The 23350-nt window shown below is 42.5% G+C and overlaps 1 protein-coding gene and 1 pseudogene across 2 annotated transcripts; one reads left to right on the forward strand and one right to left on the reverse strand.

Moving 5' to 3' along the window:
• Positions 1 to 1007: 1007 nt before the first annotated feature.
• LOC307190714 (olfactory receptor 9I1-like) lies at positions 1008 to 1949 on the reverse strand (annotated as a pseudogene). The gene has a single exon. The product of its transcript is annotated as an olfactory receptor 9I1-like (transcript).
• A 19930-nt stretch (positions 1950 to 21879) lies between these two features.
• LOC307190711 (olfactory receptor 9I1-like) lies at positions 21880 to 22993 on the forward strand (the record flags this gene model as incomplete). The annotated part of the gene is given in 3 exon segments (XM_079930072.1): positions 21880 to 22234; positions 22237 to 22599; positions 22602 to 22993. Coding segments are annotated over 3 exon segments (1092 nt in total). The 5' UTR covers positions 21880 to 21897.
• Between the last annotated feature and the right edge of the window lie 357 nt (positions 22994 to 23350).

A 23350-nucleotide genomic window follows, 5' to 3' on the forward strand; every position in this document is an offset into this window, starting at 1 on the left:
TAAAGTAAATGTCCTACAGGAGATGGAAGTAGATAGTGGTTTTCATTACTGAAGAATAGAAAGTAACTTGAGTTAACTGAGGCAGGTGGTCCATGAACAATGCTTCAGAAATAAAACAGAGATTCTGACCTTTGGTGATCAAGATATATTTCAAAAGTTATATATCGGGCTCACTTCAGCCCTACGTCAAGATCAAACTGTTTTCAATAATTAATGCAAATCATTATACCTTTCTTTCATTCTACAGTGTCTTGTCCTCTACATTATCTTGGGAAATAAACTAACTTTTTCTACTTGAACATTTCCTAGTTCATATCTCCTTTTCCTCTATTTTTTCTTCCTCTCTTTAGCTACTTGTATTTTCTTTCATTCTACAGTGTCTTGTCCTCTACATTATCTTGGGAAATAAACTAACTTTTTCTACTTGAACATTTCCTAGTTCATATCTCCTTTTCCTCTATTTTTTCTTCCTCTCTTTAGCTACTTGTACTTTCCATGACAAATACTTAAATTGTATACAATTGAATGTTGAGGAAAGTTTTCTTTGGTCAAGGCTGATTTCTACCCCACTACCCACAACCAAAGAAGGTGACTGTCCTTACTATGTAAGCAATAAGCTATTGTTTTGTAATTATTCAAGATACAAATATTAGCTTAGTGGGAAAAAAATATGTAGCTGAGAAAACACTAAACAATATCCAGGACAGGTCAGAAAAATGAATGTTACATTTTATAACATGTTATTACTTATAAAACCCTTTGCCATTCCATCTCTCTTGATCCTGGCTTTAATCATAGCAAGGCAATTTTTACTGATGTGATAACTGAGGAAGGGAATATCTGGCTCAAAGTCATAGAGCTAATAAAGAAATCCCTGGAAACTAAATCTACATTTTTTTGCCTCAGTATGTTTTTGTAATTATGAGATCTGGTTCCTGGGTTAAGAGGACAAGCCAAAAGCCCAAAGGATGATTTGCAGGAACTTCTGAATTGATGGAGCTCAAGTCTTACTCTACTTGGGAAACCCTTATCCTGTTGAGAAGTCTCTTCAGAGCCTCCTTCACTTCCTTGTTCCTCAGGCTGTAAATCATTGGGTTCAGCATAGGGATGACCACAGTGTAAAATACTGATGCAATCTTGTCTTCCCCAAGGGATTTTCCCATGTTACCTTTCACGTATATGAATATCAGTGTCCCAAAGAAAAGAGCCACTGCAGTTATGTGAGAAGCACAGGTAGAGAAAGGCTTGGCTTTGCCACCAGCTGAACAAATCTTCAGAATAGCCCGAATGATGAACAGGTAGGATATAAAAATCACTGAAACGCTGGTTGTAATGACCAAGAAAGCTAAGAGGTAGATCACCCGTTCTCGTGGTCTGGTCTCACTACAGGCAAGCTTCAGCAGAGGTGGGAGGTCACAAAAGAAGAAATCCATATGGTTGGACTTACAGAAGGAGATGGAGAAGGTACACCCAGTGGGGATCACAGAATTGACCCATGGCACCATCATATGCCCTAGCCACCAGCCGCAGGCGGGTCTGAGGTGGCATGGCAGTGGCATAGAGGAGAGGGTTACACACGGCCACACAGAGGTCATAGGTCATCACGGCCGAAAGGAAACATTCAGTACTAGCACAGAGTGTGAAAAAGAAGAACTGGGTGGTACAGCGCTCAAAGGTGATGACCATCTTATCAGTACCCAAGGTCTCCAGCAACTGAGGGACAATAACAGAAGAGTAGCAAATGTCCAGGAAGGAAAGATGGCTGAGGAAGAAGTACATGGAGGTCTGGAGGCGACGGTCACTCTGAATCAGCACTATCATCCCCAGGTTACCTCCTATGGTGATGAGATAAAGGACCAGAAACACAAAGAAGAGACCCGTCTGCAGCTCTGCCCACAGCTGGAGCCCCATCAAATGAATTCTGTCACCACAGTGCCATTTTCTGCCATGAATCCTAAATTGCCCACTGAAATAAAAAAATTAAATCCCATTGAAGATAAAATAAGGTGAGCATGGCTTGATTTGATCATTTTCAGTAATGATAATAATCTTTGAGATTTGTAACTCATTTTACATTTTTTACAAACTTTATTGCATTTGATCTTTCAGAGATCCTTGGAAGCACATATTGTTAATCCCACTTTTGAGAGAAGAATATGAGGGTCAAAGAGGTAAAGTGACTAGTGCATGATTTCATAGTAAAGAGGCAAAGCCAGAGCTAGAACTCAGATCCTTAGACATTTTCTAGCTTCTTACAGGTGGCAAATTGGAAACCTTCATCAGTGTCACTGAAAAGCCAGAAAATACCACTTTGTTGGAGAAAACCTAATGGTATAGAACTAAGGACATGGGCTTTGATATCAGACCAAGGTTCCCATCCCTTGAGACCTTGGGCAAGTTGATTCAACTTTCTGAACCTCAGTCTTCTTGTTGGCTTAATGAGAATGTCAATGCCAATGTCACAATATTACTGTGAAGGACATCACTTATATACTGTACCTAACACTTGGTCCAATTCACACACTTAGAATTATTTTTTTCTAAATTCTGCAATAATGTAACATGCTTCTAGGTTCATGCATACTCTGGAATCTTCTTATCTCCAAGTCCACAGCCCCCTGGAGTCCCAATATCAACTCTTTCTTTGTGGTTGTTTTGATGTGCACGTGAACCCAATGGGCTTGGATACAAGACAGAGCTGTGAAGAGCAAGCACTGTTGGAACTTCTACAGCCTGTTGCCTGCCAAGTGTCTTCTTCCTCTCTCTTTCTGCCAAGCAACATGGCCTGGTTTCCAGGTTCACTTATTCCAAAGGAACAGTCCCATTATTTTAAAATGCCAGATCATTATCAGTCAGTAAGAGTCATGAATCAAGCCATTCCAGAATTAGCCGACAAAGCTCCTTAAGAGACAAAGCCATCACATCGAGTTTAGAATTCTAATAGAGATGAAGCTCTTGCCAGACATTTAGACAATCTTGTCTCAGTACCTTTGGATGTTGATCAGTTGGGGTAATGGAAATACTGAATGTGGACTTCAAAGGTGATTCTTTTTGTCCTCCTTCCATCCTTGAAACAAACACTGAATTTGAGAAAGATTTCATAGGATTTTAGGTAAATAAGAAAATGAAATTTTCACCAATGTTTGGCAAAACCTGATCTAATGATGAAATAAATGTCAACATCTGGTGTTTACCCCTCCCCCACTGAGTTCCTGATAATGTAAATATTTAGGAGTTTTTTTTTTTTACCTTAGGGCTCGGTATAATACTGACTTTCAACCAAAACAATAACTCACGGTGTTCTTGGAATTCACACAAATCATCTTGACCAAAGGGGGAGAAAAAGAGACAGAGTATGTTCATTTAATTATTCAGTAAGAATCTGCTGAGAACTTATAATGCATTAGGCACTCTTCTGGTTGCTTGGAACAAAACACAAACAATGATCTTTCCCTTGTGGTGTGGTCATTCTAGCAGAAGAGCAAGGCATATACAAAATATGTGTTTTTTAAAAAAAATAGAAGTATATTTTTTACCATGATAGAAGATAAGTGCTATGAAACACACACACACACACACACACACAGAGCTTTGGGAGATCCAAAGTATGGAGAGGGGTATTAAATAGGATCATCAGGGAAGGTTCATTGAAAAGGTGATATTTCATCAGACATGATAGGGATCGGGTAACTATTCATGCTTATTTGCACACATCATTCATCCACAAACAATAGAAAATGAAGACACCAGCAATGGATCACTCCACTTCCATTACACAACCTACAGAGTTCTTCCGGTCCTTGTGAAACACTCTCAAGGAAACTTTGTTCAGAAGTGTCAACCTCCTAATACAGAGAGAAGTCCCTAAGGCATTAGAGGCTCAGTAATCAGCCTACCATCACTCAATGTAAAGGGAAGACTGGAATCCCACACACAGCGGCTAAGAAAATGGGCCCTGAAGACAGACAGAGCTTGTTCCAAACTCAGTCATTTCTGTTTGTATGACCTTGGGCAAGGTACTTGACCTCTAGCATCTTAGACTAAATACCCATGCAACAGCAATAACAGTACTGTTGTGCTATGGGAGGTAAAGAGATAACTCATGGAAATACAAGCTGTGCTTAGTACAGGGTAAATACTCAATACACGTAACTGTTACAAAAAGGAGTTTTCAGCCACTAGTTTGTTCTGACATTCAGAAATTTCACTGATGCTCCTTTTGCTACCGAGTTCAATGAGGCTCAAATGGTTAAACCAACTGTCCCAAGACCACACCAGCACTTTGGCTCTAAATGCATTGTGCTTCCATGAACCGACGTATGGCTCATGACTCTGACCCAGGAAGTGAGACACTAGCCGAGTTCCAGGCAACCCCAGCTAGAGACGCACAAGTCGGGAGACCCACCTCAACCTACCACTCCCCTAAGAGACACTTTTAGATCTCCTCTGAGAGAGCGGGACTAGTCTCCTTCGGAGCAGAGTGTCATGGTGGGGGAGGGGCCGCTGATTATGATGAGCCAGGGAGAGTATATGGTAGGAAGGCTGGAAGCAGCACCTGGAGGCCTGAAGTTACATCTGCTGTCTGCCACTGATGTACTATGTAAACTCAAGCAACTATCTTCCCATCTCCGGGTCCGTGTCCTCACGTGAGAAGGCTGCACTCACTAACCTCAAACACTGCATCTTGCTCTACAACTTGGTGGTTCTCTTCTCTTCTTAAAAGTCCCGTGAGAGAGGGAAAGGGCATGTATTAATAACAATAATGAAGAATGGCACTAAAACAGCACTCCCTTTGGGTGAGATACCGTTCTAGGCGTTTTACATAAACGGCCTCATTGACTTTTCACAATCCCCCAATGCCAGATATTGTTATTATCCTTATTTATAGACTGGAAAATAGAGGCTTGCAGAGGTTAAGTAATTTGGTTAATCAAATTACTTAATTTGTAATTTGGTGCTAGGTAAACCACCAGGCTGGGATTTGAACCAAGGTCTGTTGGACTCCAAGGCCATGCTCCCAACAGCTATCGCACTGCTCACGAGTCTGGTAATAATGAGTTAACTTCTAGTGAGTACCAGAAATTTTTCAAGGCTTTAGATACATTACTGTCTGTGTTTTGGCAAAGAGGAGAGTAAACATAAGTTAAATATAGATTTTGGAAAATGACCCCCGTTCTGAAAACACTGCACATGTTCTCCTTTTTGCAGCGTCATCTTTATTGGTCTTGTCTCACCTGCAGGGATGGGAGGGTAGAAGAGGTGCACAGGGCTACCATCAGAATCAAACTCTGATCAAGAGTGTACATGAGGTGGATAGACCTAGAGTCTGTCATACAGAGTGAAGTAAGTCAGAAAGAGAAAGACAAATACCGTATGCTAACACATATATATGGAATTTGAGGGAAAAAAAAATGTCATGAAGAACCTAGGGCTAAGACAGGAATAAAGACACAGACTTACTAGAGAATGGACTTGAGGATATGGGGAGGGGGAAAGGTAAGCTGGGACAAAGTGAGAGAGAGGCAAGGACATATATACACTACCAAACGTAAGGTAGATAGCTAGTGGGAAGCAGCCGCATAGCACAGGGAGATCAGCTCCGTGCTTTGTGACCGCCTGGACGGGTGGGATAGGGAGGGTGGGAGGGAGGGAGACGCAAGAGGGAAGAGATATGGGAACATGTGTATATGTATAACTGATTCACTTTGTTATAAAGCAGAAACTAACACACCATTGTAAAGCAATTATACTCCAATAAAGATGTAAAAAAAAAAAAAAGAGTGTGCAGTCACGAAGGAACCATCACCTCCAGCACAGGTTTGAGTGTCAAGACAAAAATCACGTGAAACAACCTTGTTCCTGGTTCCTCATCATTTCCCACCTGTACTTTCCCTTTGTCCATGTCTCACTCCTCAGTTTTTATTTATTTTATCTTGCGGCATGTCATGCATTTTTATAAGCCACTTTCAGTCTCTTTTGGAAAGAGATATCGATGAATAAATCAGGACAAAATAAAATCACCTGTTTGCCCAAAGCCAGGCTCATCTGAATGATCGGCCGTATCCGCGTCAGACCAATCATGGTGCTGCCAGAGGACTTTGCCAAACGGGTTCAGGAAAGACAGCGCACGAACAGTGGGTCAGCCTACATCAGACCCATCTGGGGATGGTGAAGGAAGGCAGATGCTCAAGGGAGAAAGTGGAAAGCTCGGGGGCGTCTCAAGGTCTTTGCTACTGTAGCCAGTTCCTGAAATCTTCATAAACCCAAATTCTAAGTTAGTGACGTGGGACTGCATTTTGAGGCACAGTGAGAAGCGTGCAGGGTCTCCTAACCCATAACGCACATTAACGTGATCCTTTTTAGCAGGAGGTACATCCATTTTTCAATAGGCAAAGGAAAATGTTAAAGAAAATCAAGGTTGCCAAGTGTTTGCTGCTCTTCAGAGGAGCTGGAAAATTCGTTCTCTCCAAGAAGAGTTCCAACTTGCCTTGTGATACCTTGTCTAAACTCCTGAACTGGTCCAAAAGAATTGATAATTCTAGATAGAGCAGCCAATCAGCTTCCTAATAATTATGATTAAAGAAAACCAACAGTGGCTGCACAAAATCTCTAGGCAGGGAGAAGAACCATGGATCGGTGTGGCCTCGGAGGAAAATATTTAGTCCCAGGCAATTTAGATAAGCTAAGTTGCTGGGGAAATAGGAATGGAACACTGAAGCAGCAGTTGCCTGTTTTTGAAGCCCACAAAATAGTTGAAATTCCTGGGTTTTAAGGATGCACAGGAAGAAAGGGAATCCTTAATGGCATCATTAATGCCACAGTACTGATCAATGTCAGCATTTCGCATTCTCAGTGTTCTGTTATCCAATTGTTATGTTTTTTAAAATAAATTTATTTATTTTTATTTTTGGCTGCATTGGGTCTTTGTTGCTGCGCGTGGGCTTTCTCTAGTTGCGGCGAGCGGGGGCTCCTCTTTGTTGCGGTGCGCGGGCTTCTCACTGCGGTGGCTTCTCTTGTTGTGGAGCACGGGCTCTAGGGCATGCGGGCTTCAGTAGTTGTGGTGCATGGGCTTAGTTGCTCCACGGCATGTGGGATCTTCCAGGACCAGGGATGGAGCCCATGTCCCCTGCATTGGCAGGCGGATTCTTAACCACTGTGCCACCAGGGAAGACCTGTTATCTAATTGTTGATTGGGCACAGAAATATTTCACTTCCAGACACTTCCTGGTGAACCACTAACTCTAGGTTATCTTTCCCTCACATGAGTCATGTCTGCTTAAGACCCACAGCTTCATTTTTATATCAGTCAATAGTAAACACACCTAGACATCTAATTCACACATTCCAAAGCTGAAGGAGAAAGACCATGAGACTGTTTGCTCTTTGGGATTTTATTAACCTCCCCAAAACCACCACTAAATTTCAGAAAACTAAGGAGGGTTTCAGAAGAGAAGAAGTCCAGCAGATGCCCCACCTGTATCTCAGAGCAGAGAAAACACTGGACTAGGGGCCAAGAGGCTAAGTATGGATTAATCGAGAAAATCTATGGGAAGATGATTCTCAAAGTAATAAGTTTGCACTTGGAAGGGATGGTTATAAGGGCCCAGACACCAGCTTTATAATAGCACGTACTGTGGAAAATACAGAGCCATGGATCTGAAAAGTATTTATATAGCTCAGCAAAACTAACCCACTTAGATCCTCCAAGTCAGGGTTAAAGATATTTTAAAATGGTAAGATATAAAAGTTTGTATGATGTGCCTGAAATTGTGTAGCCTTTGTTCTCAGCTGGAAATATGCAACAAAGATTTCTAAAGGATCTGCCTTTATATTCTGTGCCCAGCAGTACAGTGTCCACCGGGGATGCAGTGATGTATGCATAGAGCTAAACAGACATTAGATGACAATGATCCTCCCTGTGCCACTAGAACAGAGCTGGCATCATCTGCTTGTGGTAACTTGAAGAGGTAAAAGGAATAAAGGAACAGGTACGAGACGCTTTGCCACTCCAAGTGTCAGGGTGGACTTGGGTCCTAAAGATGCTTAAGTGGTGAAAAAAAAAAAAAAAGCAGTTTCTTCCACCAACACTCCGTGTTCAGGTAAAAAGTAGCTCAATCTAGAGATAAAAATAGACTATTCAAGAGCTCCCCTTTTTCCCAGAAACTTGTTTGGCGGAAAACTTTAATAGGTCATTTACTAGTTGAATTTAAACTTAGAAATACATAGGAAAGTATTCTCCCGCAAGCCCCACTGAAAATAGCAGAAAGGCAGAACCAGCGTGGTGTCATGGAACCAGAATATTTTGAAGTTCTATCACAGTGAGGTCAAGTTCCAGCCAGCCATGTAAATTATCTGGACTTCAGCTGTTTCGCCTCTAAGATGGACATGAATACTACCCAAGTCACAGGAGCGCTGCGAGGACGAAATGAGAAGGCCTGTGTTCTCAACAAACATTGGTTCTGTTGCATACAATGGAAGGTGTGAACTCCCCTCCCCCGAATTACACAGGACTTTCATGATCCCTCACTTTAAAACATTGTACTCCTATTATCCCATCTGACTCTCACATAACCCATTTTGAGGTGAGGAAAGTGGGGACTCAGGGAGGTCAACAGATTTGTCCGAAGGTCACATAGCTAGGAAGAAAAGCAGCCACAACTGAGATCCGGAGCCCTTTCCACCGCACCGCCCAATCCCTCAGCTTGGGGGTTATAGTGATACAGATGCCCCGCCTGAAGACGGGAGGTGGAGGCGTGGGGAGATCTGAAAAGTCGAAATCTCGAGATCATCCTCACTTTGTGATCCTACAAGAAACTTCCAGAATGGCATATAAATTCTGTCCAAACACTGACCTCAAATCTCTTACCCTTCTCCTTCACCAATGCCTGCTCACTCTGCCTCATCTGCTCACTGGACAGAGTGTGCGGTAGAATCCTGCAACTTAAAGGTGTTTCTAAAGGTCACGGTTCTGCCCTTTTGCCTTCGGGCAGATGAAGTAGAGACGAGGAAAAGAGGCCCCAAGATGAGGAGGGTCTTGGCCAGAAGCAAACAGCAATGCAAAATGTTGGGAGTGACAGATCTCCTGCAGCCTGACAAGACACTCTCTCTACTGCTTAAGCTGCTTCACCTTTTCGGAGTCTTAGCACAGCTTTTCTGTTGCCCAGAAGTACTCAAGCCCTCTGCCTCTCAGAGAGTGGTGACAACAGGTGAACTGTGCCCGCCCCCTTAAAGGGATTGGGAGGGGAGAGGAGTTCTGGTGATGGGGATACCTGGACAGAACCAGCCTTACAAAGAGTGAGCAGCAGCGTGAGGTCTCTTTAGCTCTGGATGGGGTTTTTGTTTTGTTTTTTTGTTTTTTTCTTGCGGTACGCGGGCCTCTCACTGTCGCGGCCTCCCGTTGCGGAGCACAGGCTCCAGACGCGCAGGCTCAGCGGCCATGGCTCACGGGCCCAGCCGCTCCGCAGCATGTGGGACCTTCCCGGACCGGGGCACGAACCCGTGTCCCCTGCATCGGCAGGCGGACTCTCAACCACTGCGCCACCAGGGAAGCCCTGGATGGTGTTTTTACACCTCCTAACATCCTTAGAGCTTCTCCCAAAGTCAGTGCCCAGCTGACCAGTCCTAAAAGAAAGACCTCAGTTCTCTATGCTTTCGTGGGGCTTAGTGAGCACTCATAGAAAGTAGTTTCACGATCTCTCAACTGCAGGAATCTGAGATTTACCTCCCACCCACAGCAGAAATCCTGTCTGGGGCATCTCTGATGGCTGGCCTTTGAGCTAATGGTAACCCTTTCTGACCAATCTTTATGGAGCTGGAACAATTCCAATGATGGGGAAATTATTCTCCCACAAAGGAGCTCATTCTGTTTTAGAGCCTACCTGTAGTTTCCAGCTCTCTCTGTCATGTCAATACCACATTCCAAATACCTGCCAGAATTTTACAGATTTCTTAGAGATTCAACAAGAGTTGCTTCTTGCTCTTTCCCTTTTCTCAGTGTAAGCCCTTACTTGAAATAGCCCCCATCGTGTTCCATATAGTCTCACCTACCTTGTCTCTTCTGATCCTAAAAACAATCACCTGAAGCAGATATGAGATGCATTATCAGTCCCATGGTATAAATGAGGAAACTGAGACCCAAAGATGCTAAGTGTCTTGCATCACTGCAAGAGGAAGCAAAACTAATAACTCCCAGTACATTGCGCTCCCTCACAAACCACACTAGCTTCGACCCTACTCTCTAAAGAAAAAGAAGAGATAAACCCTTTTTAGATGAGAGGAAACCAACATTCAGCTTGTCAAGTACTTTTTGAATCTGGACTGTGGTTCATTTTCTGTCTGATCTAACTTGGCCACACTTACCTTCAGCAGAGCCAAGAGGTCCCTCCCTGGATGACTAGGCTGGATGGGAGTACATGTGATGTCCAAATGGTGCTTTGGGGCATAAGAGGAATAAACATCTTCAGCACCTGCAGCTCATAAGCTCCAACCTCCACAGAAGCACCATTCATAGGTGCCTGGGTCTCTGTCCTATTCTGGGTGCTCCGTGAAGGCAATTAGAAAACCGGGGCAGGGGGATTAGCCACTGATTGGGGTGCTCTAATCAGGCCCTAAGCTTCTAATTAGTCTTCTCTGAGTCCCAGAAGAGAGAAACCTTCAGAAAAGGGCCCCTGCAAAGTTAGCTTTCTCAGTTTCTTCCCACTCAAACTTTGTCCTGTCTGGCAGCTCCAACCATAAAGTAATCTCATTTGGGGGATAGGAGTAGATATTTCTATGTTCTTCTCTCTGAAAAGTTGTCAACCACCCAAGGAGATCCCTCCTGAACAATAGCATTTATGGGGCACAAGTGAAATTAGTGATCATGTGAAGTCTCAGCAGTCTGCTTACTCATTTACTCAACTAATATTAATAATCTGCATATAAAGTACTTAGGGAGTACCCAGCATACCATATTACTTTTATCCAAGTTTAACCCATTGACCCCTCACAACAATCCTATGAGGTAGATACTATTATTATTCTATTCTACCAGTGAGGAAACTGAGGCTCAGAGAGGTGAAATAACCACCCATGGTCACACAGGTAGTAAGGGGAAAAGCTGAGTTTGGAACCAGGGAAGCCGGGCATGACATCTCCAGACACCTTGCTCTTAACCACTATCCTGTACTTCTTGATGTCAGTTAGCTGATTATAAATACCGCTATTTAGGGTAGAAAATTTGGACAGTGTCCAAAAACCATAAATGAAGACATTTAAACCACTATAATCACACCACTCCAATAAGTGCTGTTAACAGCTGGAGGGAAACGCACTAGACCGTGGTTATCTGGCACATAGACTCTGGCAGTAGACTGTGTGGGTTCGAAACTCCTTCTCCACCTTCGGAATTTAAGTAAGTTACATCACTTCTCTAAACCCACCTCCTGAGATGGACATGGAGGTTAAAGAAGATACGTATGAAACACACAGAACAGGGTCTGGTACTATTAATATCCTTCCTATAGATATTTATATACATTTTTTAAAAATCAGGATTGAAGTTCATACACTATTTTTATACTGTTCCACTGGGGTGAGTTAACAAGAGAAATGTAGCTATTGTAAGTTACTCAAGTGGGAGGAAACTATAGTCCACTGGAAAGCCCTGGAAAATGGTGAGACCTCTTGCGGGACAGCTCGTGGTGTTGGGGCCATCAAACACTATACACCCTAAAAGTCTAGGTGACCACAAGAAAAGAAAAACTAACTCCCAAACTCGTCACAAAGTTGGTGAGATTGCCCTCATCTGTTATACCACCTGCACTTGAACAATCACAAGGGTAGTCATGATAACCCGAATGCAAAAGCCATCCCCCAGTTTTCTGGAATATAAGAATCCTCAAAACTCTTTGGTAAAGGAAAGACCCTATAGGGAAAATATATATTTTTTTAATTTTATATATATATATATATATATATATATATATATATATATATATATTTCTGAGATTTAATATCCTTCTAATCTTGATAGAAAGGTAATTGAAACAGATTTACATAATTTTGAAAACATTAATAAGGATTTGTGGTATTTCTCATTGTTACACACAGGACACACCCTTATAACTCTAAGCCTATACCAATCTATGAGATATGAGACCTCCCTTCCATTCATTCAGTCCCTTCATTAGACCTTTAGTTTTCCCTTTCATTGTTTTATTGATCACTGCTCATGTAGAGAAAGGCTATCTGTTTTTTTAACTTTTTAAATTATTTTTTATTGAAGTATAGTTGATTTACAATGATTCAGGTATACAACAAAATAATGTAGTTATACATATATGTACCTTTTTTTTCAGATTCTTCTTCATTATAGGTTTTTACAAGATATTGTATATAGTTACCTGTGCTATACAGTAGGTCCTTGTTGTTTATCTATTTTATACATAGTAGTGTGTATCTGTTAATCCCAAACTTCTAATTTATCCCTCCCCCCTCCTTTCCCCTTTGGTAACCATAAGTTTGTTTTCTATGTCTGTGAGTCCATTTCTGTTTTGTAAATAAATTCATTTGTGTCACTTTTTTAGATTCCATGTATAAGTGATATCATATGATATTTGTCGAGATAGTTATTTATGTAGGTCCTTTTACCTTGAACACTTGCTGAACTCTAATAATTGTGAATTCATTAGTCTGGACTTTCAATATAAATAAAATTTTCTGTGCATACTTTTAAAAAAAGATGTATGGGATTCCTTATCCTCACATGTGATGGAGAAAATGCATATTGCAAACACTGTTGTCCACTTAGCATTTTATCCTGAGCATTCTCCACCTCGGTGGTCACATGAGGTCACATTTACATTCGTACTCCACCTCATCTCAATGTTTCCTAGAACCCCTGCCCATTCCACAGAGTTGCCCTAGTGTTGCGTCCCCATTTTGCCCTTCTAGCCTGCTCCAGGGTTAATGAGGCAGCCCCACAGTACATGGGCTTCTGCCCCAAAGTGCTAAGCTCTCAGATCACTCCCCGCCTCTGCCACCATCCACCAGCACAGTGGATGGAAACGAGCTCTTCATCTGCTACTTTGTCCATCTGACAGTAACACCCACCACAAATGATGTGGCCCTGCCTGCCGGGAAGACGTGGCCTTCACTCCCTTACGGTGGGTTCCTCATAGGTTCACCCCAACCCAGGCCAACTGAGATATTTTATATCCCTGAGCCTCTGTGGAGATCTAAGTTTGAATGCCTTATCTCAGGGGAAATTCCTCAGCATCCTGTGTAGATCAGTGGTCCTTGTCAACTCCACCCACGCAACATCCAAGAACGAAGAGCAAGTGTGTACACTGGGAGATGCTTACATTTGAACCCCAGCTCCTCACATCCAAAATACCCTATTACACCTAAATAATTTGGTCCATTTGATATTTTCCATTTTTTATTATGAAATAATAGTAGCATGATCATACATTTCTATAGATAGTAACGATTATTTCCTTGGGATAAATTTTTAGAAGCAGAACTGTGGGGGGAAGGGCATTCTCATTTTTAAGGGTCTTCGTACATGCTTCTGATGTTAAACATTTTTCCTGTGTTATTTAGCCACTTTATTTCTTTTTTGTAAATTTAGAATTCATATTCTTTGCCTTGTTTTTCTAATGAGGTGTTTGACTTTTCTGAGTGAACTATAGAAACATGAAGGCTATCTCCTTTCATTTCTTTGAGAAATATTTATTGTGCTCCTATTATATGCCGGGAACTGGGCACTAAAAATATGATAATGAACCAAACAGATGAAATATCTGCCCTCATGGAGTTTACATTCTAATAGGTAGAGACAGAGAAGATAGTGTTCTAAAGAAATAGAGGAGGGTGATGTGATAGTAAACGTCTGGTGTGGTGACAGAGAAAGGGGACTCCTGGAAGTCAGAAAAGGCCTCTCTGATGTGGCGTTTACACGGAGATCTGCATGAAAAAAAGACACAAGAGCATCTTCTTATGTGAAAAACATTCCAGACAGCAGGAACCACAAGTGCAAAGGCCCTGAGGCAGGAATAAGCTGGGCTCTCAAGGAACAGTTAGAAAGGCAGCAGAAGGGCTCCTATTGTCAGCTAAGGCTGGGGGAGGCTGGAGGTGTCCTGGCTGCCAAGCGGCAGACCCTCTGGCCTTGCAAGATGATACCATGCAAGTGGTGGCCATTAAACTTTGACCCCTGCCAAAGCCCACCTCTCCCATCAAGTGCAATTTGGGTAAGCCCTCCAGGCGGGAAGTGAGCTGGAAGAAAATCCCTGGGCACCCAGGGTCATCCCCTGTGGGGGTTTTTTCCAAGACTTCCATTTCTGGAGCAGCTAGATCCCACATGCTCCTTCTTGTACATGGCACTCAAACCACTGGACATCAAAAATGAAAAGCTTTGTGGGCTGCTCAGAAACCAAAGAATATCCTTGGATAACTTTTATAATTTTATTTAAGGTTAATTCAAGTGTGCAGAAAACACCCACCCATCCCACTCCTATGCTCTTTGGACATGTCAGGAAAAAGAATAAAAGGTCTGAAGACAGACTAATCCCAGACAATTCTGATCCCTGTGCTGTTACTATCTTTTTGCCCCTCCAGGTCCATCCATCCTCAGCATTCTCTATCTTTCCTTATCCTGATCTGTCCAGGCAAGGCTGACTTTTCCCCACTAAAAAAAAAAAGAAAAAAGCAAGGCAATAGGAGATGAAGAATGGACGCATGTATGGGGCAGATCACACACGGTCTCATAAGCTAGAATAAGAAAGAAAACGTTTTTCCTAAGTGCAATGGGAAGCCAATGAAGGGTTTTTAAAAGGGAAGTTATAGAATCTGATGTCATGTTTAAACAATTTCTCCAGATTCTGTGAAGAATATGGATTATAAGGAGGCAAGAACATGTGATATGTATATAATGGAATATTATTCAGCCGTGAGAAGGAAGGAAGAAAATTCTGCCATTTGCAACAACTTGGATGGACCTTAAGGGCATTATGCTAAGTTAAATAAGTCAGAGAAAGACACATACTGTATGATATCACTTATATGTGGGATCTACAAAATCCTTATCCTCTATTCTCTTCCACTGGCCTCTGTGACTATTTTTATGCCGGTACCATACTGTTTTGCTATGAGTGTTGGCTGCTAATGACTGATAACTACTGCCTTCTATGGGGTATTGCCCTCAGCCAGGAGAGCCACTTGTCCCAGAAATGCCTAGGGGGTCCCATCGCCACCTCTTGGGAGAAGGCCTCAGTCAGTAGATAATTGATATGGCCTGCAAAAGGCCAAATCCCTTGCCTAGAGGCAGAACTGAGCCCACAGTATAATTCATTCTCCAGAGGTCCCCTAAGGACCAGGCCAAAGCTACACTCCAACCGAAACTACCTCTTTGCTCAGCTATTTTCTGTTTCTTTCACTCCCTTACAGGTTTCTTCTATAATCACTCCCTCAGTGAAACACTGGCCCCAAAATCCTTGTCTCAGGTCTTTAAGGAACCCAACTTAAGACACATCTTTTCCCCAAATTCCAAACAAAAGTTCTAGGCTTAATATTAATAACAACAACAATAATAATTGTGTAATACATCGAAGCTCTCCAGATCCTCCCAATATGTCACAAAGGGAAAAGAGTAATAATTACTCTACAATCACTCATTTCACAAGTTCCCCAGGGGATGTTTAATGGAATATTATCATGACTGGTTTATTTCCCTCTTCTTTCTCTACTTTGTCCCAACTGTCACTCTACCCTCTATACCACTCCAGAAAACATTCCCAATACAGTGCACATACTCTTACTGCACAGTTATTTCAATAAGTATTTAATTACAGGAAAAGATCATAAATATTATCTGAAGTGCACTGGAAGATAGAATTCACTGTGCTGCCAGCGGTCCTGATCTGTGGCTGCTTTCCTTCTTCGTGATATTTTCTTGCATCATCTGGCATCTGCAATTGCAAAAGTCACCCTGGCTGGGCTGAATGCTTGCTAATTATCAAAGGATTTTATTCCAGCCATGTTACTCTGGAGTGATGGGGCACATGGCGTCTCCAAAACTCTCCCGCTGGAAGAGCTCTGATCCTACATTAATGAGTGGATGAAAGCCTACAGGGCAGAGGAGTGATTCTACTGAGGCAGGACACAAGTTATTAGAAAGAAGTAAGATGGGGTCTCCAGAGACCTGTCATCTAGCTGGAGAGATGAGACTAACCACCAAGGAACAGTCATAAACAATGTAAGACAAGCAGAATTAAGTGCCCAATTGTGTGGGTCTAACAAAGGGAGTGTGGGTTTCAGAGAACCAGGGAAGAGATGAGAGCTGGAATAACCAGAGAAGGCTGCCCATAGAAACTCTGGAAATGCATCTTTAAGGAAAGTGGTAGACTCATGATAGAGATTCAAATGAAGCATGTTTAGACCGCCCTAGCCTCATTCCCTCCTGAATCAGTAAACAGCCCTCCTAATGAAATTCTGAGCAGACAATGCAGCTAGGTTTCAGCCCCTGAGCTGAGAGTTGACCTCAGGTTTAAGGATGGACGCAGTGTAGAAAAGTTCGCCAGGAATCCTCAGAGCTGAGTTCCAGTCCTGACACCACCGCTAACTGGGACAGCAGGACATTGAGGGCCAGTGGCAAAGAGGAACCAAATTCACTCCTTATAGAAACTGCAAATGAGCTTTGGAGCTAACAAGACTCAGGAGTTGCCGTGAAATCCCACAAGATTTGTTTTTATCCTCTCTGATGCGCGGAGACAGATAATGAGCCCCTTCCGTAGTCTGTTCTCGCTGACAAGGCTGCCTTTTCCAGGGAGCCCTGGGGGCTGTCCCAGGTTGCTGATTCGTGATTCAGGGACAACCTTTGTGCTTACTGTGTCCCTCCCACAAAACCATCCCCAGAAGTATTTTTAAAACCCCACTGGTTTGCTTAACAAGAAGAAACCTAAAATCTGTCAGCTACATACATCTACTTGAGTAATCTGAGCTGCTTTCTACAAAATGCTTAAATGACCTTCAATTAGTTTGATTCCAAACCTAAGATGAACCCAATTAGATTATTCCACCAGGTAAGTAGGATGTAATTGTTACCTTGACAACATTGATAGGGTACCAGCTCTGAAGTAAGGTCCACACAAACTGGGGAAGATGCAACTGGACAGAGTTTCTGACCGTTGTCATCAAAACTTCTCCCCTGTTGGGACCATGTCCAGTCTGAGATTTCAGCTCTTATATGAAATACACAAGTCAGTCTGGGTCTTTTTTTTTTTTTTTTTTTTTTTTTGAAAACTACAGCTGCAGTCTATTCAGGCTTATGTGTGTGTCACTAGGTAAATTTTAGAAAATATGAATAGTTTTATGAGGCAGGGGTGGGGTACTGTACTGCATAGCTTAGACCAGAGAATTCACTGTAAATTACTCTACTTCCTATAATTATGCTCTAGGTGGGATTAATCATACGTACTGGAGCTTTGGCTCTGCGACCTCAGTTAGAATCTGGGCTTTTCATTGACTAGTCATGTGACCTTGAACAAGTTACTGGACTATTCAGAGTCTTAGTGCCTTCCAGGACAAAATAATACCTCTATCACAGGGTCACTGTGAGGATTATACGAGATAATGTGTGTAGGATATTAAACATCCTGGCTGACGCATAGTAGATGCTCAATGAATGGCTACCAGTATTAGGAAGGACACACAGCACAGTGGTTCAGCACCCCAACACTGGGATCAGGGAGGCCAGGGTTGACATCTAAACATCTTTTCTTTCTAGCCTGAAACCTCAAGCAAAATACTTAATATTTCTAAGCTTCAGTTTCCTCAACCAAAAAATAAAGAAAAATATTCCTCTCTCATAATGTTATTGTCAGCTTTAAATGAAAGAAAGCCTTTACAGCGCTTAGCACACTACCCCACTCAGGGCAAGAGCTCGCTAAATGTTGACAACAAATGTTTTGAGATACCAATCCCGTAAGGTGAGGAGGGTTAACTTTGTTAATCTCCTTCATTGTCCCCAAGGGACTCAACCCTTGGAAGAAAGAGAAGGAAGAGTTTGGGAGATGATTCCAAGTTAAAGTAAGCACATCTCTTCTCTGAAGTGTTGCTCCAGGCTAAGACTGTCTCTCTTTCCCTATCCCCTCCAGAGACTGCATATTCTTCTACATTACATATTATAATCAAAGCATATTACAAGTAATAAGGTCAACTCATAAGTGTCCCTAAGACTTTTTAAAATGTCAACTGGCCACAAACCTTTGTTTTCCCACTTATGAGCTGTTGGGTTCAGGGAATCTATAGCTGTCCTCTACTCTGGACCCAATCTAAGCTGCTGGTACCCCCAAGCCCCTTAAATAACATCTTCAAAACTGGGTGTCAACAGCCTGGTCTTGAAAAGTTTCCTTCTGGGAAATATTCTGGAAATTGCTTTTCTGGAAAATAAGCAAACTCTATCACATTAGGTAAAAACCCATTCTAAGTTTTCAAAAATTATTATTATGTTCCTTTTTTTTTTTTTTTTTTTTTTTTTTTTGCGGTACGCGGGCCTCTCACCATTGTGGCCTCTCCCGTTGCGGAACACAGGCTCCGGACGCGCAGGCCCAGCGGCCATGGCTCACGGCCCCAGCCGCTCCGCAGCATGTGGGATCTTCCCTGACCGGGACACGAACCCGCGTCCCCTACATCAGCAGGTGGACTCTCAACCACTGCGCCACCAGGGAAGCCCCAATTATGTTCCCATTTTATTATTGAGAAAGTTGAGATTCTAATTGGGTAAGCAATTTTCCCAAGAACGTACCAAAGGAGGGATATGGGCCAACTAAGTCTGTCTTAACCCAAAAACAAGGAAAGAGAAGAAAAGACGTGGACCACCAAGAAACTTCAAAACCGAACTTAACCCTTTTCTCCCCTAGAAGTTGAGTATTTGCCTAATACTCTTAGAGGTGCTACCATTTAAAAGTTGAGACTTGGGTCTGAAGAAAAGGTAATTCTGCTCCCCTATGAAGAGAGCACAATGGGGCAGAAAGAGCACCACAGTTGGAGTTAGAAAGTCCCAGACTGGGGCTTCCCTGGTGGCGCAGTGGTTGAGAGTCTGCCTGCCGATGCAGGGGACACGGGTTCGTGCCCTGGTCCGGGAAGATCCCACATGCCGCGGAGCGGCTGGGCCCGTGAGCCATGGCCGCTGAGCCTGCGTGTCCGGAGCCTGTGCTCCGCAACGGGAGAGGCCACAACAGTGAGAGGCCCGCGTACCGCAGAAGGAAAAAAAAAAAAAAGAAAGAAAGAAAGTCCCAGATTGAAATGTTGATTTTCTTTCTTCCTAGGTGTGTGGCAAGTTGGGCAACCTCCTTAACATCTCTGAGCCTCCTTTTACCCTTCCATCAAACAGTCATGGCTATACCCAACTTAAAGGGCTGCGGGAAGGATCAGGGCTAATGTATGAGTTGGGTATTGCCTGTGGCAGTGTGACTGCATTTGTACCCAGATGATCTGCCACCTAATCTCTGGTCATGTGCATCGAACAATCTTGTCCCTAAATCAGAGGGAACCCTGGGATGTCACCATGAGATGGATCGAAAATGGACTATGACAATTTCAGAATTAGAGGTTGAGAAAGATATTGAAATTAACCAAGTTTACTCATGACTTGAAAGTAGGAAGGATCTGATTATCTAAAGAACTGCAGGTAGATTTCTTTGATTCCATAAATCATAAATATGTAGTTAAATGTAGGAAGGCAGCAAAACAAATTCATAGCAAAAGAGCAGAGAATTTGCCATCAGACCAATATTGTTCAGAACACACATCTTCCACTTATTAAACTGGGTGACCTTTGACAAATTAATCTCCCAGAAGTTCAAATTCCTCATTAGTGAAAAATAAGATAACAGCTCTTGAAGGACTATTTCCAGGATTAAACAAGATAATATACGCAAAGCTCCAAGGTTTTTAGTAGAAAGGGTAAGTAAGTGGGCTGTAAGCACACAAGAAAACCATAATAAAATCAGAAATAACAAACTAGATTTACCTACATAACATGGATAAATCACAAAGATGTGCTACATGTGGGAAAAGACACAAAAAAGATCATGCATGTAAAATTTAAAACACACTAAAATCACTACATTTTTTTAAAGATACACATATTTCTGGGACTTCCCTGATGGAGCAGTGGTGAAGACTCTGAGCTCCCAATGCAGGGGGCCCAGGTTCAATCCCTGCTCAGGGAACTAGATCTCACATGCATGCCACAACTAAAGAGTTCGCATGCCACAACTGAAGAGTTCACATGCCACAATTAAGGAGCCAGCGAGCCGCAACCAAGGAACCCACCTGCCACAACTAAGACCTGGCACAACCAAATAACTAAATAAAATAAATATTAAAAAAATAAAGATACACATATTTCTAAATAAATATAAAAGGAATAAACATGGGATGATATATATTTCACATATACTAAAGTAGATCGCTATGAGGGGTTGGGGAAGGATTGAGGATGGAGGGATAGGAGGGAAAATAATATGAAGAAAGACCTTGCCCTGTTCAATAATGATGGTTTATCAGGAACTGGGGAATATGGTTAATATGCCCCAGTTCCTGATTCAAGGAACTGGGAAATAGTCAAGATTTCCTTGAATCTTTGGATTCAAGATTCCATGATATGTTTAAGTATCTATCAACCACTTGAAATAGTGCCTGCATATTTAATATACTCAGTAATTAGTAGCTAGAGTATACACATTACACAGTACAGATGTTAGGAAAATTCTTTCAAGAGCCTCATTTAGCCCATACACCTAGACATACAAATCGTGGACTGCGAGAGCAAAAGAACTTTAATGATCATATAATCTAGCCCTACCATTTTTCAGGACAGAAAGTAAAGCCCAAGGAGGGAAAGTGAACTTCTGAAGGTTATTCAGCTAGTTAGTGTTTGTCCTAGAGGTGGTAGCCATGGATCTTGACCATACCAAAAGGACCTTCCAAAGAACGTAACTCATCCCCAGGCCAGGCTGCTGGAGTGGGGTGGAGGGAACAGCTCAAGGAGGCTGTGTTTTACATGATATGTCAGTGTCTCCCTCCCACTAGTGACCACTGATGAGAGCTAGAGGAAAGATTAAAGGAGTAAAGATTAAAATGGAGAAAAAGACTTTCAGTTTTTTATTGATGCTGAGATGTAATTGACATATAACAGTGTGTAAGTTTAAGTTGTACAGTGTGTTGGTTTGATACACATCTATTGCAATATGATTGCCACCATAGCATAAGCTAACACCTCTATCATGTCCCATAACTATCATGTCTTCTCTGTGGTGAGAACAATCAAGGCTCTTAGCAACTCTGAAGTTTACAGCACAGTATTTCAACTATAATCACTGTGCTGTGCCCTAGGTCTCCAGAACTTATTTATCTACTAGTTGCTAGTTTGTACCCTTAAACATCTTTTAATACCAACTGACTAAGCAATTTTTGACCACACGCTGAATTAGATAATAAGAAAAATATGTATCAATGGTTAATATGAGGGAATAGTTCACATAAAGAGCAGATTTGTCATCTTCCAACTTCTGAAATGCTTTCCTGAGAAAAAGGAATTAGAACAGCTGTGTCTGGAAGAGGCCAAACTAAAGTCAATGCATAGAATATAAAGAGAAAGAATCCAGATACAAAAAGAGAATTAACAGGTAGAACTGTCCACAGATAGAAGCTCACAAGGCAACCGTACAAACACGTGGAGGGTGTGCAGCAGAGGAGACTCCAAGATCCAGTGGGGATTAGAGCAGATGCTGCCTAGATTATTTCCAAATCTCGGAGTCTCTGTGTCTCTTATCTTCACAGGAATTTCCAAATATAAACCAGAGTTAATTTGAATTAGAAACACCAGCTCATGGCTCAGCTTCCAAAAAATGCAGGATGCCAGAGAAGAATCAGCCAGGTGTAAGATTTCTCAAAAACAATCTCTGTACATTTGCCCAGAAATATAAACCTAACTTCCACCAGAGAGAAAACATCAGTCTTTCAATTCTGGGATTTTTTTTTTTTCATTTCATTCTCAGCCTCAGCTCAACAGTCTATGTGAAATCCGTGGCCAAGAATAATTTCACCATAGTAACTGAGTTCATCCTTATGGGCTTCACTGGCTCCCTTAAGCTGGAGATTCCCCTCTGCCTGGTGTTTCTGAGTCTCTATCTAGTCACCCTTCTGGGGAATATAGGGATGATGATTCTGATCCAAGAGGATGTCCAACTCCACACCCAACGTACTTCCTTCTGAGTCACCTCTCCCTGCTAGACATCTGCTACACCTCGGCCATCAGCCCTCAGATCCTGGCCACACTCGCCACAGGCAAGACAGTCATCTCCTATGGCCAGTGTGCTTCCCAGTTCTTTTTCTTCACCATTTGTGCAGGCACAGAGTGTTTCCTGCTGGCTGTGATGGCCTATGATCGCTATGTGGCTATTGGCAACCCACTGCTCTACACTGTGGTCATGCATCCCAGGATCTGCCGGAGTCTAGTGCTGGGAGCCTATGTCTATGGGGTAGCAAGGTCCATCCTGCGCACCATGTGTGCTTTCACCCTCTCCTTCTGTGATAACAATCAGATCAACTTCTTCTTCTGAAGCTTGCCTGCAGTGACACAACAAACACTGAGACTGTCGTTGTCTTCTTTGGCAACTTTGTGATTTTGGCCAATGCCTTGGTCATCCTGATTTCCTATCTGCTTAGCATCAAGACCGTTTTGAGGGTGAACTCTTCAGGTGGCAGGGTTAAGGCTTTCTCCACATGCTCCTCCCACCTCACTGCTGTGACCGTTTTCTTTGGGACCCTCATCTTCATGTATCTGCAGAGCGGTTCAGGCAAATCCCTCGAGGAAGACAAGGTAGTGTCTGTCTTCTACCGTGTGGTCATCCCCATGCTGAGCCCTGTGATATACAGCCTGAGAAATAAGAATGTGAAAGCGGCCTTCAGAAAGGTCACTGGTAGATTCCAAGTGTCACAGAGTGTGTAGATCTGGGTGTAAGGACCTCTCATCTTGGTCCATTTTTTTCCCATATTAATATATCCTAATAGGCACCAGCAGTATACGCAACCGGTACCCACAAACAAAAAGAAGGTAGAGAGGTACCACAGGCACACAAGAAAAACTGCAAATCTACAGCAACATGGTTGGAACTAGAGATTATCATACAAAGTGAGGTAAGTCAGAAAGAGAAAGACAAATACCATATGATATCACTTATATGTGGAATGTAAAATATGACACACATGAACTTATCTATGAAACAGAAACAGACTCACAGACATAGAGAGCAGACTTGTGGTGGCCAAGGGTGAGGAAGCGTGGGGGAAGGATGGAGTGGGTGTT

Source organism: Stenella coeruleoalba (assembly GCF_951394435.1).
Source record: "Stenella coeruleoalba genome assembly, chromosome: 8".
Lineage (NCBI taxonomy): Eukaryota > Metazoa > Chordata > Mammalia > Artiodactyla > Delphinidae > Stenella > Stenella coeruleoalba.